The sequence below is a fragment of the Benincasa hispida genome, chromosome 5 (assembly GCF_027475165.1).
Source record: "Benincasa hispida cultivar pf3 chromosome 5, pf3_genome.v1.1, whole genome shotgun sequence".
NCBI classification, from domain to species: domain Eukaryota; kingdom Viridiplantae; phylum Streptophyta; class Magnoliopsida; order Cucurbitales; family Cucurbitaceae; genus Benincasa; species Benincasa hispida.
Genome location: NC_143482.1, coordinates 67,611,884 through 67,628,416, shown reverse-complemented (window position 1 = coordinate 67,628,416; position 16,533 = coordinate 67,611,884). Strand labels below are relative to the sequence as shown.

The window sequence follows — 16,533 nt, the reverse complement described above, 5'->3', positions numbered from 1 at the left end:
CAGATTTTCACTCGTTTTGGCACTCTCCATGCCTTCATAAGTGATGAAGGATCCCACTTTGTCATTTGCAATATCAATGAGCTGCTGTGCAAATATAACATTCTCCACAAAGTGGCCACCTCATACCATCCGCAAACGAATGGTCAGGCTGAAGTGTCCAATAGAGAAATTAAGCTGATACTTGAGAAGGTAGTAAGGCTTTTACGAAAATATTGGACAACAAAGCTTGATGATGTGCTATGGGCATACCGAACTGCATTTAAAACACCCATAGGTATATGCTCATATGCGTTGGTGTTTGGTAAGGCGTGTCATTTGCCTTTAGAGCTGGAACATAAGGCACTGTGGGCAGTAAAGAAGCTGACATTTGATTTGAAGAAGGCAGGGGAATCGCGAAAAATGCAATTGGTCGTTAGAAGAATGGAGGATCAATGCATATGAAAATGTGAAGATTTATAAAGAGCGCACCAAGCGCTGACATGACAAACGCATATGCGGTAAAAACCTCCAAGTCAGACAAAAGGTCTTACTCTTCAACTCACGCTGCAACTCTTCCCGGGAAAACTAAAATCACGCTGGTCTGGACCCTTCATCATCAAAGAAATATTTCCACATGGTGTGGTGAAGCTGAGCACTGAGAATGGAAGTCGGATATTTAAGATTAATTGACAGCGAGTTAAGGCATATTGCGGAGGTGATTTCCAGCCAAAAAAGGCCTCCGTGAAGCTGAGAAACCCGGAATGCCCTTTGTTTGATTCTTGAACTCTCATTCCTTCGTTACTTCTATCATCATTTATCTATCTGCATTTTACTTATTTCTATTCCTATTTCTCTAAAAAAAAACTTGTTGTTTTGTTTTAAATCATTTGACCCTCTCTTTGTTTGTTTACAATGATTAAGGCACAGGATTGCAGAGATGTTACTTGAAGCAAAAAATTATGTCACTCTATTACCGAAATCCAAAGAAGAAAGATCGCCGCAAAGATGGATGTGTCAATACACAATGCGGACTACAACGCAAATTTGGGGGTGTACTCTTCCTTATCTTTATTTCAAATTTTGCACTATCACATCGCATGATAGTTTTAAAAGCTTTATCACCGTATCCTCGTTGATCATCGCAATCATTTGACATAGATAAGTTTAGTAGTTTATTGCATAATGTCTCTTTGCCAAGTATGATTTCAATGATGAAAATTATGCTTCTATTTCTTTCGTATATACTAAAGTCAACTTAATCTTAAGATAGTCACCTCATGAAATATTTCTAGAAGTTAGGGGTTTGCTAGATTTCTTTCAAATTCTCTTTACAACACATTCTAAGAACATTGCATGACTCATTTCAATCTTTTATCAATGAGGACATTGCCACATTTTAAATTTGGGGGTGAGATATTTATTTTCAACCTTGCTATTTTGAAAAAAAAATTGAAATTAATAACTCCACTATCAATGCAATGGGAAACCTATGTTGATAAGAGTTAAGTTGTGAAAGGCACTTACCCGTAGTTAGATGATCGCATGACACACGTGGGGGCAGGCCAAAACAAAAGTGAGTCACCAGGATCAACGCATAAATAAATGACCGCAACTCTACTGCCAAATAGGTATGAGTCTAGTATGAGAAACAGTGCATTGCTCGTAGTTGGATGTTCGCATGAGATCCATGGGGGCAAGCCAAAATAAAGGCAAGGCACTTGGATCAATGCAAGGTCAGAAAAAAAAATATCAATGAAGAAAATTTTTATGCAAGGATAAAATCATTTGACACCCTGGTAGAAAATTTTCTTTTTTTGAAATAACTCATGCGATGTTCTGGAAATTTGTAAAGTCCTTTTTACGGTTAAGCTTGCAGTCCCTAGGTCTTAGAAATATTTTAAGCAGAGACTTGAATAAGACTTAAGGAAACTTTGGCATATAGGATTTGAATGAAGTATCCTTGAGAAATCTAGGAAAAGAACATTGCGGTTGACTTGCTAAAGGAATCTTTAACTTATGCTTGAGGACAAACATTATTTAAATTTGGGGGTGTGATAATAGGCAGAAATGCACGTTATCATAGTGCTAAGTTCTTAAACAATGTTGGAATTCGTTGATAAAATATGTTAATTTTCGTCCATTAAGCATCGATTTCATAATATTGCGGTTGCATGTGTTCAACACATTAGAACAGTTGATTTTTATATTTTTGTGCAGAATATGCGTTGACGCAATGCAAGAATTGCGATTATAGGAAATCATTGGTCGAGCGCAACTTCACTGAAAGGCTTTGCGATGATTTTGTTCGAAAACATTCGCCCAAGAAGGATCACCGCAACTTGGTCGGCGCAACATGGTGGGCGCATCTGGGTGAGAGGCTGATTAAGTGTGATGGGATAGAAAGCTGATGACAGTCAAATCCAAATTAAGTTGACAGCTGATAATGGTCATAAAGTACAGTCAGCTTTTCAGTGACAATTATTCGGCGCATCAGTCAGGAATTAAAGCCGTCCTATCTGTGCAACCATGAGAGAGAAGCCGCCTTTCACCATGGATGCTCTATAAATACCAAGGGCATTCTTCAGAAAAGGGGTTGATAATTTGATCAGTTCACCATTCTTTAGTTCATATGTCTTTGTTCTTAGTTTTCTTTCATTTTAAGGTGGAAGCGAAGAAGGAGGGTATGTCGGTAGATCGTTCCGGTAAGCTTGGGAGAGCACTGGAAGCTTCAAGGGCCTAGAGAGGGCCAATGCCTGTGGAAGCAGGAACATCTTTAGAACCGAATAGAGATTTCAGTGTAATAGCCTCGGTCAGCAAGGAATTGCTACCAGGCTCTCTACCTTTAAATTCCATTGTCATTTTGTACTCAACTCATTTATAAAAATAGAATTTCCTTTTCTATACATGATCAATCTCTGTTATTCACGCGTGAGTAGCTAAATCAGTTGAATGTGTTGAGAAGCATTTAGCTAGAACAACTAGGGAATCTTCATTCTTTGCGATTATCTTGTATTATGTATGCTTCATTCGTCCATTAGAGATACTCGGGAGGGTAGTCTAAGGATAGGATCTAGACTTGGGAAAGTCAGGTTAGAATCTAGGATCGGAAGAGCCAGATTAGAATGCATAATCAAAAGATAGGAGCTTAGGAATGAGCACTATTTGTTATTAACGCATCGCATGCATCCTAAAGATAGGATACAATTGTATGCGGTCACCTTGCTTTCATGCATTTTGCATGATCGCATAGGACAAGAGTAGAGACTTAGGAAAAAGCTCTATGGACACTTTTGCATTCAACACATGTGTCCTAGACTTAGAAGCATCGCATTTGCATTGGAAAATGACTTACTGTGTATGGTTGTAACATGATCGCGTAGTCTGATGCATTCCCAAGTCACGCTAGCTAAAGATCTTCTCAACCCATTCATCGCATACTCATTGCATCTATCACACAACTGCCTTTTCTCAAATCCGCCGTATTTGTTTATTTTCTCATTAATGCAATCAACAAAAAACCAACAATTTATTTGCTTGGTTACCACAAGGTTTTCATAAAAATTACCAATGTAATCTGTTTTCACAAGTCCCTGTGTTCGACCCTGGACTTACCAGGAAACTCAGAGGAATTTACACTTGGATTTCGCTGGGGAAACTTGAGTGCACAATGCAATTTCATCAACGCATATCATCCACATTTCCACTATATAAAATCAAGCATCGTACCCTAAGTGACATCTATTTTGCAATGATGCCCCAGCGAGGTAGGACAAAAGTCACTGTTGGGGTGATCAAGTGCCCCTTCACTGCGATCACACATTCTTAACCATTAGACAGAAACAACATCTTGTAACTAACTCTAATAGTCACTATTTTTCAGTCTAGAACTGTGAACCTTTACAAGTTTAATCCTTCATTTTAGGCCCTAGGGTCCCACCTTAATGCATCTTCTATAGGGAAAAAGCATATAAAACAAGAAACTCAAGCAACCCTATCTTTTTTAAGAGATCAGATAAAAAGTTATGCAAATACAACCACCCTTTAGGGGGATACCTCAGGGTGCCTTGAGGCGATGCACGAAAATGTTATCCAACCTAATGAAAGAGACCATAGGATATGTTGTCACACGTCCTGCTCCCACTTACTATGAACATTCTTTCCATACCTTGGTATTGACCTATCCAAACACCATCCTTTAGGGGGACACTCCCAGAGTGCCTCGAGGCCGAGGATAGATCTCACGGTGTGAATTTTAAGAAAAAACGTGTAGAGGTTGAAGTGAAGTATCATATACCCCAAGTACCTCCCACTAAATGTTCTACCTAGAGATTCATTAACTTAGTAAATCCGACTATTGATTTTAACTGAGTGTTTAATTTTCTCAAAAACAACTCTTGCCTTTGATAATTAAACAAGTTTGAGTCAAGTTTTATTAAACACTTTAACAGACTATCATCAAATTTGCATGCATGCAACAAATCTATCTAATTCACCTTTTCAGGTAGGTTCCGATGTAGGGGTGTTCCATTTCCATCAGCTTAAATACCCTAGCCTAGCCAGAACCCACCTTAGACAATAGTTCCCTTATAGATAGATTTGATACATATTTAATCTTTTATTAGTAAATTTAATTCTATTAAACCAAATTAAAAGATTAAACTTAGGTTTCTAATCTCATTACAACCGTAATCTTAGGTCTATCTCAATCAAATTTTAAAACTCTTTTAAAACAAGATTAAAGCCTAAGTTTGCATGTGTCTTTCTTACTGATTTTGGTTCTAATTTCATTAATTATAACTCTTATAAAAATGAAACAACTAAAACTAACCACATTGCTAAACTAGACTAGGTATTTATAACTTTTATAAATTAACCCAAGTGTCATGCTTCGTGCAATGTTCATTCATTACTATATAAAACTTTTATATAACTTGTAATGAACTAAGCATATATGCTCTCATACACCCTTATACTATAACACTTATAACATAAAGATGATGCATGGATATGCTTAATGCATGCATATATTATAACTCTTATATTATATGATGCATGAGCATGCTTTAATGTAATTTAATCATGCAAATTATTATATTGTAACACTTATAATATAAAGATGATGCATGAATAAAATGTATAACCTATGGTGGGCCCTTACAAATTAACTTTGAAATGTAAAAGAAAGCAATAAAACAGAGGCAATCATCCCAAAACATCCATCAATTCACATCCATAACTACATCTAACACTTAAACGCATTGCAGACAACATAAAACCCACCAAGACTACAAATGTAATTCAATACATCAATGGAATTTGGAATATCAGAACAACTTGGCTCTGATACCAATTGAAAGAACTCTAAATCTAGAGAACCAATGAGCGGAAGCAGATCGTTCCAAATCCCATTGTGAAAGAACATGAACATTTACAATTTAATAGAATAGTTATGCATCCAGGATAAAATTACAACATGCTTCAAAGTAAAATACAAGAGATAGAGTAGACGATACCTTTGAAGCACCTTTTCTTTTAGTATTTCCTCGATCTAACAACAATGCGTCCAACAACACGAAACGATCAAACTCAGCAAACAACATGAACTGGCAAATATTTGATCACAATCAAGTACAACTCGACCCTCGACCCTCGAATGGAAACTCGACACTACCACAAGGCTACCTTGGTATTCTCGATGTGAAAATCCAGGAAGTGTGAGATCTGTATGGATTTAGGAAGAGGGATGGATGAACTAGATGATCGAGTAAGTGGGAGAAGGAAGAAGTATATTGTATAGACTTGAGTACTCGATCATTTAGCAACGAGTAACTATCATATACCAAAACTCGATTGATCGTTTACTCTCTTAACTAGTTATCGTATCACTTGCTTCGCGTAGTGCATCGAATGAAAAATGAAAAACTATTTTTCACTTTATCCAACCGGTTGCCATAAACCGTCTATAACCTCCCACCAAGGTGGTTATTGGAGAAAACTGAAATCAATTATCTTATAATTAACTTATTATAAATAAATATACTAACTAACTTATCATATTCTATTTTTATCCTATAGTTTTAATATCACATCATATGCAACATATAAATCATAGTTATTTCTTCTTTATGGCATTTAATATAAATCATATTTATATTAATTCCTCAAATCAAATATTAATGTATCAAATACATTCAATCAATTATATCACATATAATTGAATCAATTTAATTATATCATATATAATCAAATTCCCTCTTGTTAATTTGAACGTTTCAAACTAACCCAAAAACGGATTCTCAACATGAATCCATTGAGCTACCACGGGGACCTTATGGACTTGTAGCTTAAAGCTCCAACGGTATGTGAATAACTTATTGAACTTTTTAATCACGATATCCACCATCCGTTAACTGTCGAGCCTCCATCCGTTAACTGTCGAGCACTCCACTAAAGACCGATAGTTACATTCTTTGCACTACAGATATATTTATGTGTCCATTGGATATAATCAATTAATAGTACGATGACTCTTCACAAATCACTCGTAAGTAAGCTAGGCCAATTTACCATTTTGCCCCTGTAGTTACATTTAACTCCTTAAGTACCATTGATTCCTCTAATGAACAATACATCATAGTCCCACTATGAGTAAACCCTTTTAGGGCCAAAAGAAGGTGTGGCGCCACATTGTTGAAGCCCCAGAATCAGCGCTTACGAGAGCAATTTATCTACTTACCCCTGCTTTGGGGAAGCAGTGAATTCCATCTTATGTAGCTCAGTTCCTAGCTCCCCAATCAGATGAATTCCTAAAGTGGTAGGTTTGAGTCAACAATCTGGCCATTCGTACCTATACAAATCAAAGAACCGCCCTCATAGGTAGGAGTTCAACACTCACTTAGGATTAAGGTCATGTTACCTATGGTCATCCCAGTGAAATGAAGGTCTCTGTCATGAACGACATTATATAACGAGACTAAACATTTCGTGGTTCGGTCTTATACAAACTCCTTTGTATAGAGTATCCCTACATGTATGTCTAATACACGAATCATCAGGATTAGACCATTTGTAGCACTTTACAACATTTGTAATACCTACAAAGCGGATCACACTCATAGTGTCACCAGGATAAAGTTTTCCTTCTTTATCTATATACTACAGACCATTTAGGTTATCACTTAAAGCACGATCCATTTGTATGTCTCCACATACATGCTTAAGTTACAACGATAACCAAGATGAGATTGTGTGTATTTATTGGTTATGACCAAGATGAGTTCGGTTATAGATTGTATGATCCAGTACATAAGCAGCTTATAAGAAGTCGAGATGTTGTGTTTATAAAAGACCAAACAATACTAGACATTGAGAAGACAAGAAAAATAGAGTTTGAGCAAAATGAAGATCTGATTGATTTGAGTTCAGTTTCTTTGATGCAACCTTTTACACAAATAGAAGATGAGATTTAGAAAGAACGGTTTTTTGATACAGATGAGAATTCTGGGCAGGTTGAGGTAAATGACGGTGTTTAGAAACAGTTGTCAGAAACCAAAGTTCCTACAAATGTTTCACTCAGGAAATCTATCAAAGATCGAAGTCCGTCAACAAGATATCCAGCTAATGAATATTTATTATTGACTGATAGGGAATTATTTAAGAGTTATGAAGAGGCTATAGAAGATGAGTACTGAAGAGAGTGGATTGATGTCATGAAAGATAGATGAAGTCTTTGAAGGGAATCGAATTCCCATAGCGGAAGTTAATGATCGCTTGTGTCTAAGAATTTGGTTTGGATACTCAATAAAATAGAGAAAAACAGAAAACTAAGAGGATAAACATTCAACACTTAAGCTTGCTTTACTACGTAGTATACAGAAGAAAAAAAAGAATGAGATGAACTTACTCTCAAAGAGCTTTTCTTGTCGCTTTCCTCTCCAACAAGATCACAAACAACCAATTTGACTACAACAAAATATTTGATTACATGACATTTAAAAACTGTCATAACAAAAATTCGTGGCAGTTATTTTTCTATCATGGTATCCCCTATAAAGGTATGAGAATCGATGACAATTTGGAAAAAAAATCATAATTGAATCTTCACTGACAATATATAATTGTCAACAACAAACGATTATTCACAATGATAAACTGTCATTGTTAAGTTTACTATGACATGTTATCATTGTCATCAATTAACTAAAAATTTGCTTAGTTCTGTAGGATTATAGTATATAATGACAATTATACAATGTCAAAAAGGAATATACAGTGATGTTTTTTCAATGTCAAGAAATATGAATAGTGATATTTTTCAATGTCATGCAATTCTGAAGCATGCTTAATGTTTTATGTCAAAAAGTATTCTATCTTGACATTTTTATTGTCACAGAATTTCAAATCTTTACACCTTTGTATTGTCACTAAAATACATTTTTTATAGTTATTTTTTTTTAATCCTGTCATTAGATATATGATCTTCACAATGAATTAATGTTATTTAACCACAAAAAAAACATAAATATAAAATACTTTCATATATATATATATATATATATATAATAGTCATGAAGTTGATAATATATTTGCATAAAAGATCAACTAATATACATTGATAAAGGTTTTACAAGAAGCCACAACTGAGTACATTTGACTATATGTTTAGCCACTAACCCTACAAAAAATCTTATAAACATATCAATTGCTCCATAATTTCACAACTCCAACCGATTCTTAAAAAACCTGTTATGAAAACCAATTATGAAGTTTAGAGTTCAACTATACTAATCAATATTGACAATAATAACAATACAAGAAGGTTTTTCTACCTTTCCAATGTCAACAGTTTTTTCAATGTATCAATCTTGCCCAAAATATAGAGCTTATAACTTATACAAAGAAGTATGAACAGCCATTATCAAATTTGGTAAATGTTTTACCTTTAGAGCAATGATGTAATAACATTTTTCCACAATACATCCCTGTCAACCACCATAACTAATATTCAACAAAATTCTCCAAAACAATAGTACACATAATATGTGCCAACAAATAGCATCTTTAAAGAATGAACAAAAAGAAGAAACTTAAAAATTTCTCACAAACAATATACAATGAATAGTGAAACTTAATTTCTTTTTCTTTTTTCGGTAGAGGAGGAGGTTTGCAAATGGAAAATGTAAAGACATCGTCATGTACCTATTAGGCACCAATAAAATGCTTGCATCACAAAAACGATCCCATCTACCTATACATTTCTTCTTACATTCGTCACATCATGTTTTCGTAGTATAAAATTTAAATACTCAAATTAGTATAGATATATAACAATATAAATGTAATTTTAACATGTCATACAACCACTTGATAACTCACCAGTATGTTGATATTAATTCTCCCTACTATGTGAATTGATATGTACACGTGTCTTTCTTCTCCAAAAGCGAATTTACATCAAAATGTAGTCCAAAAAGCAACAAAAAAAAAAAGTACAACATATCATGCAAAATATATGTGTGATCCTACAAATTCAACACATGCAGATCACATATAGTGTATGTCCTCTAGTTTGTAAGTAGAGAGTGCATCTTTCATCTGAAGATAAGAAAGTGGATCTTAACTTATGGCACTAAAATCTTACTTGAAATTGATTGAAGTGGTATGTATATTATGTCTACAATTGAAGTATTCTTTGACAAAATTATATCACACAGAAACCACATGACATAAAGTGACATTTCACCATGCCTAATTGATTAGGACACTGATATTGTGCATACAACATACAAAATATAGATATTGTAAATAAAGTATATGGAATATGTTATCACTCACTTGCATTGTCATTTCACCTACCTTGACGACCTTCCAAATTGGCTTCTTCTTCTTTGAGAAGTTGAAGAACCTACGATGGCATATGTGTAGTGAAAAAGATTGACTATTAGCATAAAATAGTTAAGTCATTACACACTAGGTGGTAAAGCAAGTTTCACATACATTCCAAGTACTTCCATGGCATCCTCATGTATACGATTTTTTAGAGAGTCCATCTAGAATACTACACATTTTTTGTAATCAATGACTACCGAACTCCAGTGATGATTATATGTTCAAATAAACATAAAAAATTTGTTTGACTAGCGACACTAAAGAATTGATGTTCAATTTCTATACAACATATCCCAAATTGTAAGGAAATATGAGAAGTTGATTTAGATCCGTTCCAAGTAATCTAGTATTCAACACTTGCACACGTGACTCTTTGTAAGTGGATATCGAGATAGATCCAACGTCCAAGAACTTGTACAAACTCAGAGTATTTGACTTATTAAAAATTTTGTATAAGTATTTATGAATGTGATAAAAACATTGAGTTAATTGTCAAGTCAATTCGTAATTACTTAAAAGTATTATGTTTAGAATGTTACTTACATCATGTACGCATCAAGATAAGGTATTGCTATGGGATGCATACAACAGAAATCACGGAGCACATCAAACAATATACAACATTTTCTTTGAATCTCGAACTCCAACAGGTACTTTAATTTCGATTGAAGATGTAATATGCTGAAGTTCTCGAAACAAACAACTTAGAGCTACTGGAGAACTTTGAAGAATTTTTATTGAGTTTATTTCTAGATCTTTTAAAATCTTCTTAACTTACTTTTATCACAAATTTTAACATTAGAAATTATGTATACTATCACATATAATATCTTCAATTGAAAAGACATTACCTTTTCATTGTCAATAATTACTAATCTTATCGCATGATTTCAAGAAAATTCGCTAAGTTTCGTAGGCTCAGCTTAACAAAAACACATGCAGTCTGAAAAAACACATGCGTCTGAAGGTTGCTAAAGCAGAAAAGATATATTGGTTCGTGTTGTTCTTGTCAAATCACCACTTGCAAGTATGGGTATCTGACTGTTAGCATCTGAAAAGTAACTGAACTAGCAGGTGGCTGACTAGGGCATGGAAATTAATACTGTCATATCACAAGTTGCTGAGAAAAAATGTCTATAAATTGGAAAACTTGCATCCACAGAGCACATACCATAATTCGGATAGAAAGCTTTAGAACTTAAATTAGAGTTACTTTGCCACTGCAAGAAGAACATAGGAGGGAAAGAACCATTGTAATCGTTGATCAAGGAGAATTGTAGAAGACCAAGCTCGAGAGAGAATTTATCTTCATTTCTTCACCAAGTTGATTGTACACGCTGATGGAACTTTAAATATAGAGGGCCTTTGAGCAGAAGCGGATCGTTCCAAACTCCATTGTGAAAGAACTTAAACATTTACAATCATACAAAAACGATTATGCATTAAAGATAAATTACAGCATGCTTCTTAACAAAAAAAAAAAAAAGGATAAAGTGACAATACCTTTGAAGAACTCTTTCTTCATGTATTTCCCTCGATCAAACTCGAATGCAACGATAACTTGAACTCGAACTCCTTCGAACACCAGCAACGAGTAAAACTAAATCCTCGAATAGAACTAGGTACCACCACAAGATTCCTTTGGTATTCTCGGTGTGTGGATCCAGAAGTTGTGGGCTATGGCTGATTATGGATGGAGGGAAGGAGGAAGTGAAGGAGGAAGCGATTGAGTAAACGATGATGCAATCGTGTAGAAGATAAAGGTCTATCGTATAGACTCGGCGCTCGATCGTTTAGTAAAGAGTACTATCATATAGTAAACTTGATCGTCAATCGTGTAGTCACTCGATTAGTAATCTTACAACTTGTTCTCTTGGAATCAATAAAAAACCATTTTTTATCCTTATCCTACTTAGCCATAAAACCGTCTAACCACCCATTAAGGGTGGTTAATGGAGAAAAAAAATTAATTATCTTATAATTAAAAAATTATAAATAAATACAATAACTAACTTTTCATATTATATTTATAACCTATAGTTTTAATATTGCATCATATGCAACATATAAACCATGGTTCTTTTTCTATTTTATGGCATTTAATATAAATCATATTTATATTAAATTCCTCCAATCAAATAATGTATCAAATACATCATATCAATTATATCATATATAATTGAATCAATTTTATTATATCATATATAATCAAATTTTCTCTTGTTAATTTGAACATTTCAAACTAACCCAAAAACGAATTCTCAACTTGAATCCATTAAGCTACCAAGGGGACCTTATGGACCTATAGCTTGAAGCTCCAACGGTACGTGAATAACTGACTAAACTCTTTAATCACAATATCCACTATCCGTTAACTGTCAGGCACTCCACTAAAGACCGACAGCTGCACTTTTTGCACTACAGATATATTTCTGTGTCCATTGGATATAACCATCAATAGTAAGATAACTCTTCACAAATTGCTCGTAAATACAACTGGGCCAAATTATCGTTTTGTCACTGTAGTTACATAACTCCTTAAGTACCACTGATTCCTCTAAAGAATAATAGATCATTGTCCTACTATGACTAAATGCTCCTCAGGCTAAGAGAAGGTGTGGCATCACATTATTCAAGCCCCAGAATCAGCCCTTAAGGGAGAGATTTATTTACCTACCTCTGCATCGGGGAAGGAGTGACTACAAAGCGGGCCACATTTGTGGTGTCACTAGGATAAGGTATCCCTTCTTTATCCATATACTATAGACCATTTAGGTTATCACTTAAAGCACGATCCACTTGTATATCTCCACATACATGCTTAAGTTACAACGATAACCAAGGATCTTAGTTTATTGGTTTGTGGTTAATTCAACTAAAATATATCATATTTCATAGACTGAAGTGAATAAAATATTATATATTATAAATCACAAAATGTTTGTTCATACAAGTGTTTACAAACTACAAAACCCTACGAGATTTAGGCATTAACTCCAACACACACATTTAGATCAAGCCAAAGAGAACAAGAGATTAAACTCTGCGGCTTGACTCTTTTCTTTTCACCTCATTTCCATTTTTTATCTCATGTGATTAAGTGTTACCATTGTAAAGATAATTTCGTTCTTTATATAATCGTGCATTTGATCCATCATTTTTGCCTCTACTTACATTCTATTGTGTGATAGATGCGTTTGTGACTTGTTGCATGCTTAATTTCTAAAGCTTTAATCATTTTGATCATCTGGTTAAAGTTATCTCAACTAAAACTATTCTAGAGAATAGGATAGCTAGAAACGCATTGATTCAGAACGCACAGTAGATTTAGAGATAAAAATACTTGTGTTTCACTACTTTCTGTAACAACCGGATGCACCCTAGAAATAGGAACATATGTAGCATTCACATTGAGAAATGTTGAATAATCAGATAAATGGAAACCTAACGCATCTACATACATTTGGTTTGTAAACAAGCATCTTTCATCTTCATCTTTACCCACACTCTTGAACGTATTCATCTTACTTGGATCAACGCATACCCCTAGTACTTAGCACCGTTCTTTCATTAAGCCCTGTGCTTCACTTGAACTCTTGTGTTTTCTTGTATGCATGTAGTAAGATTAGCGTAGATAAACTTCTCTCGCATTTATTTAGAACCCTTCTGCAACTGCTGCAACGCAAGGTCTGTGTTAGTCTAGCATAAATCCCTATGTTCGACCCTGGATTTACCAGGAACCTGAATTAGATTTATACTTGGATCTGACTCAGGAAAAGCTTGTACACATTATAGAGAGTGTATTGCATCTCACCGAGAAGTAATTCATTATTCATCTTCATTCACCTGAATCTTGTCTTTCATCTTTAGTTATAATACACTTCTAGCGCACATCACGAAGAACGAACAAGTTTTTGGCACCACTGCCGGGGATTTAGCAATAAAGCTAACTAGAATTTTGCTTTTGTGTATTTTTTAGAAAAACTTGCAGCTGAGGGAGTATTATAAGTTATGCCTAAGCTTGTAAACGTTTTATGAGCAGGGAAAACACTCTTGAGCTCCTAAACGACCCCGAAGTTGAAAGGCCCTTTAGACGAAGAAATCGATCGAACCATCGTGAAAGGTTAAGGCAACAACTAAGACAACAACAACAAAGACAACAACAAATGGCGGATGATCAGATAAACCAAAACTTAGCTTGGCAATTAGTCAATGCTGCCCAAAATCCAATCCTATTCGCGAATAACAATACATGTCCAATGCGAGAGCATGCGTCACCTATGATGTATGACTTTTTGCCAGGGATCATATAACCAATGGAAGACAGGACGAAATTTGAAATGAAGTCCATAATGCTCCAGATGCTTCAAATAGTAGGTTAGTTTGAAGCTGCCCATGGCGATGATGCCAAACAATGGGCAAGTTCCTTGGAACCTGGCAAGATAACAACGTGGGAGAAATTAGTAAAAAAGTTCATGCATTCCACTACTAACGCAAGGAGGCATAGAGAAATTATGAACTTTGAACAAGGAGAATTTGAGACTTTGAGTGCCGTATGGGAATGCTTCAAAGGATTGGTCAAGAACTATCCTAACCACGGACTATCTTTGACTGTTCAAATGGAAATTTTGTACAAGAGGGTTGAATAGAGCTTCTCAGATGGTAGCTGACGCAGCCGCAACTGGCTGCATAATGAATAAGTCTTATAATGAATCTAAGGAAATCTTAGATCGCATCACCAAACATAATATGGAACGGGTGGATGATACTTACTATGCCAGAATAGATCATAGGAGGCATTCTTAGAATGTGAATAATGTTGATTCAAACACAATAACCACACTTTCTACACAAGTCGCTGCAATGACAAACCTTTTGCAAACTCTATCACTAGGAAATGTAGTTCGCACTCAAAGGTGCACCAGGTGGACGTATTCATCAGCCCATGGCTAGCTGTGTTGGCTGTGGAGAACCTCACTCCTATAATGACTACTCGTAAAACCCACAGTTAGTTTGTTTTATAAAAAATAACCCATTCTCAAACACATAGAACCATGGATAGAGAAACTATCCAAATTTTTCTTGGGGAGGTCATCAGCAGGAACAACATCAACTGGGGAAGAACTAATAGCATAGGCAGGGACTGCCGCCTGGATTTCAGTCATCACAGCAGCCTCAACATCAATCCTTCGATAGTGGTGGTTGGGCATCAAGTTCAATATCTTCGCTTGAAAATCTCTTGAAGGAGTACATAGCCTAGAATGATGAATTGCTAAAGAGTCAGGCGTCGTTTATCAGAAACATGGAGATGCAAGTGGGACAGATTACTAGCGAACTGAAGAACTGGCTACAAGGAGTGCTGCCTAGCAACACGGGAACTCTGGGAAGTAATAATGGAAAGGAGTAATGCCATGCAGTGACGTTGCAAAGCAGTAGACCACTAGTGTAGAAAAAGATGAACCCAAGAAATGATAGCAGTCCTTCAACAGATGAAAACACAATGCACACAAAGGCGTTTGAAGATCGAGAAGAAAGAACACCTTAATCTACAAGTCATTTCCACCCAAGCACGTCTAACGCAGGGGTACTTGCAGTGCACCATTCCCTAGACGCCTGCAAAAGAAGAATGATGAGCAATAATTCAAGCATTTCCTTGAAATCTTAAGGCAATTGCATATTAACATTCCTCTTATAGAATCCTAGGAACAAATGCCAAAGTATGTGAAATTCTTGAAGGATGTTCTAACAAAGAAAAGAAGTAGTAGCACTAATGCAGGAATGCAATGCGTTAATCAACAACAATATTCCTGAGAAGTAGAAGGATACGGGCAGCTTTACAGTCCCTTGTTCAATTGGAGGGATAGATGTAGGTTATGCATTATGCGACCTTGGAGCAAGCATTAACCTCATGCCCCTTTCAATTATCAAGAAACTAGGAATTGATGAAGCACAACCAGCTTCTGTAATGCTTCAGCTCGCTGACAGGATGATCACCTATCCTGAAGGAAAGATTGAAGATATTTTGATGAAAGTTGACAAATTTATATTCCAAGTAGATTTCATTATACTAGATTATGAAGCTGATCGGGATGTTCCAATCATCCTTGGACGCTCATTCCTTGGCACTAGGAAGGTATTGATAGACGTGCACAAGAGGGAGCTTACTATGCGCGTGGACAACCAGGAAGTTAAATTTAATGTGCTGAACGCATTAAAGTTCCCAGATGAAGAACAATGTCAACCTAATAGTCCAATTGAGTTGCCAGAAGAAGAAGAAATGGACTAAATCTATGAGGTCCATGCATTGGGTGAAACCATGAGAAAATTTGAACTGCTAAGTTTAGATGAGCGGCAAACTAAACCAACGCGTCCATCCTTGGAAGAACATGCAACATTTGAATTAAAACCTCTACCTGATCATTTAAAATACACTTTTCTTGGATCTAATAATACTTTGCCTGTGATTATTTCAACTAATCTTTCTGAGCCTAACGAGTGTTCTTTTTTGCAGATATTGTAAAAGTATACGCGTGCAATTGGCTAGACTCTAGTTGACATTCGTGGAATCAGCCCATCGTACTGTATGCATAAGATTCGGCTGGAAGAAGGTAAGACTGGATTGATCGAGCCTCAATGCAGGCTAAATCCTGTAATGAAAGAAGTGGT

The 16,533-nt window shown here is 35.5% G+C and overlaps 1 protein-coding gene across 1 annotated transcript; it reads left to right on the top strand.

Annotated features, from left to right (window-relative positions):
* The first annotated feature begins 15,775 nt into the window (after positions 1-15,775).
* Positions 15,776-16,153, top strand: LOC120077436 (uncharacterized). The gene has a single exon (XM_039031316.2). The coding sequence runs from the start codon at positions 15,776-15,778 to the stop codon at positions 16,151-16,153; it is 378 nt and encodes a 125-aa protein (XP_038887244.2).
* The last annotated feature ends 380 nt before the right edge of the window (positions 16,154-16,533 follow it).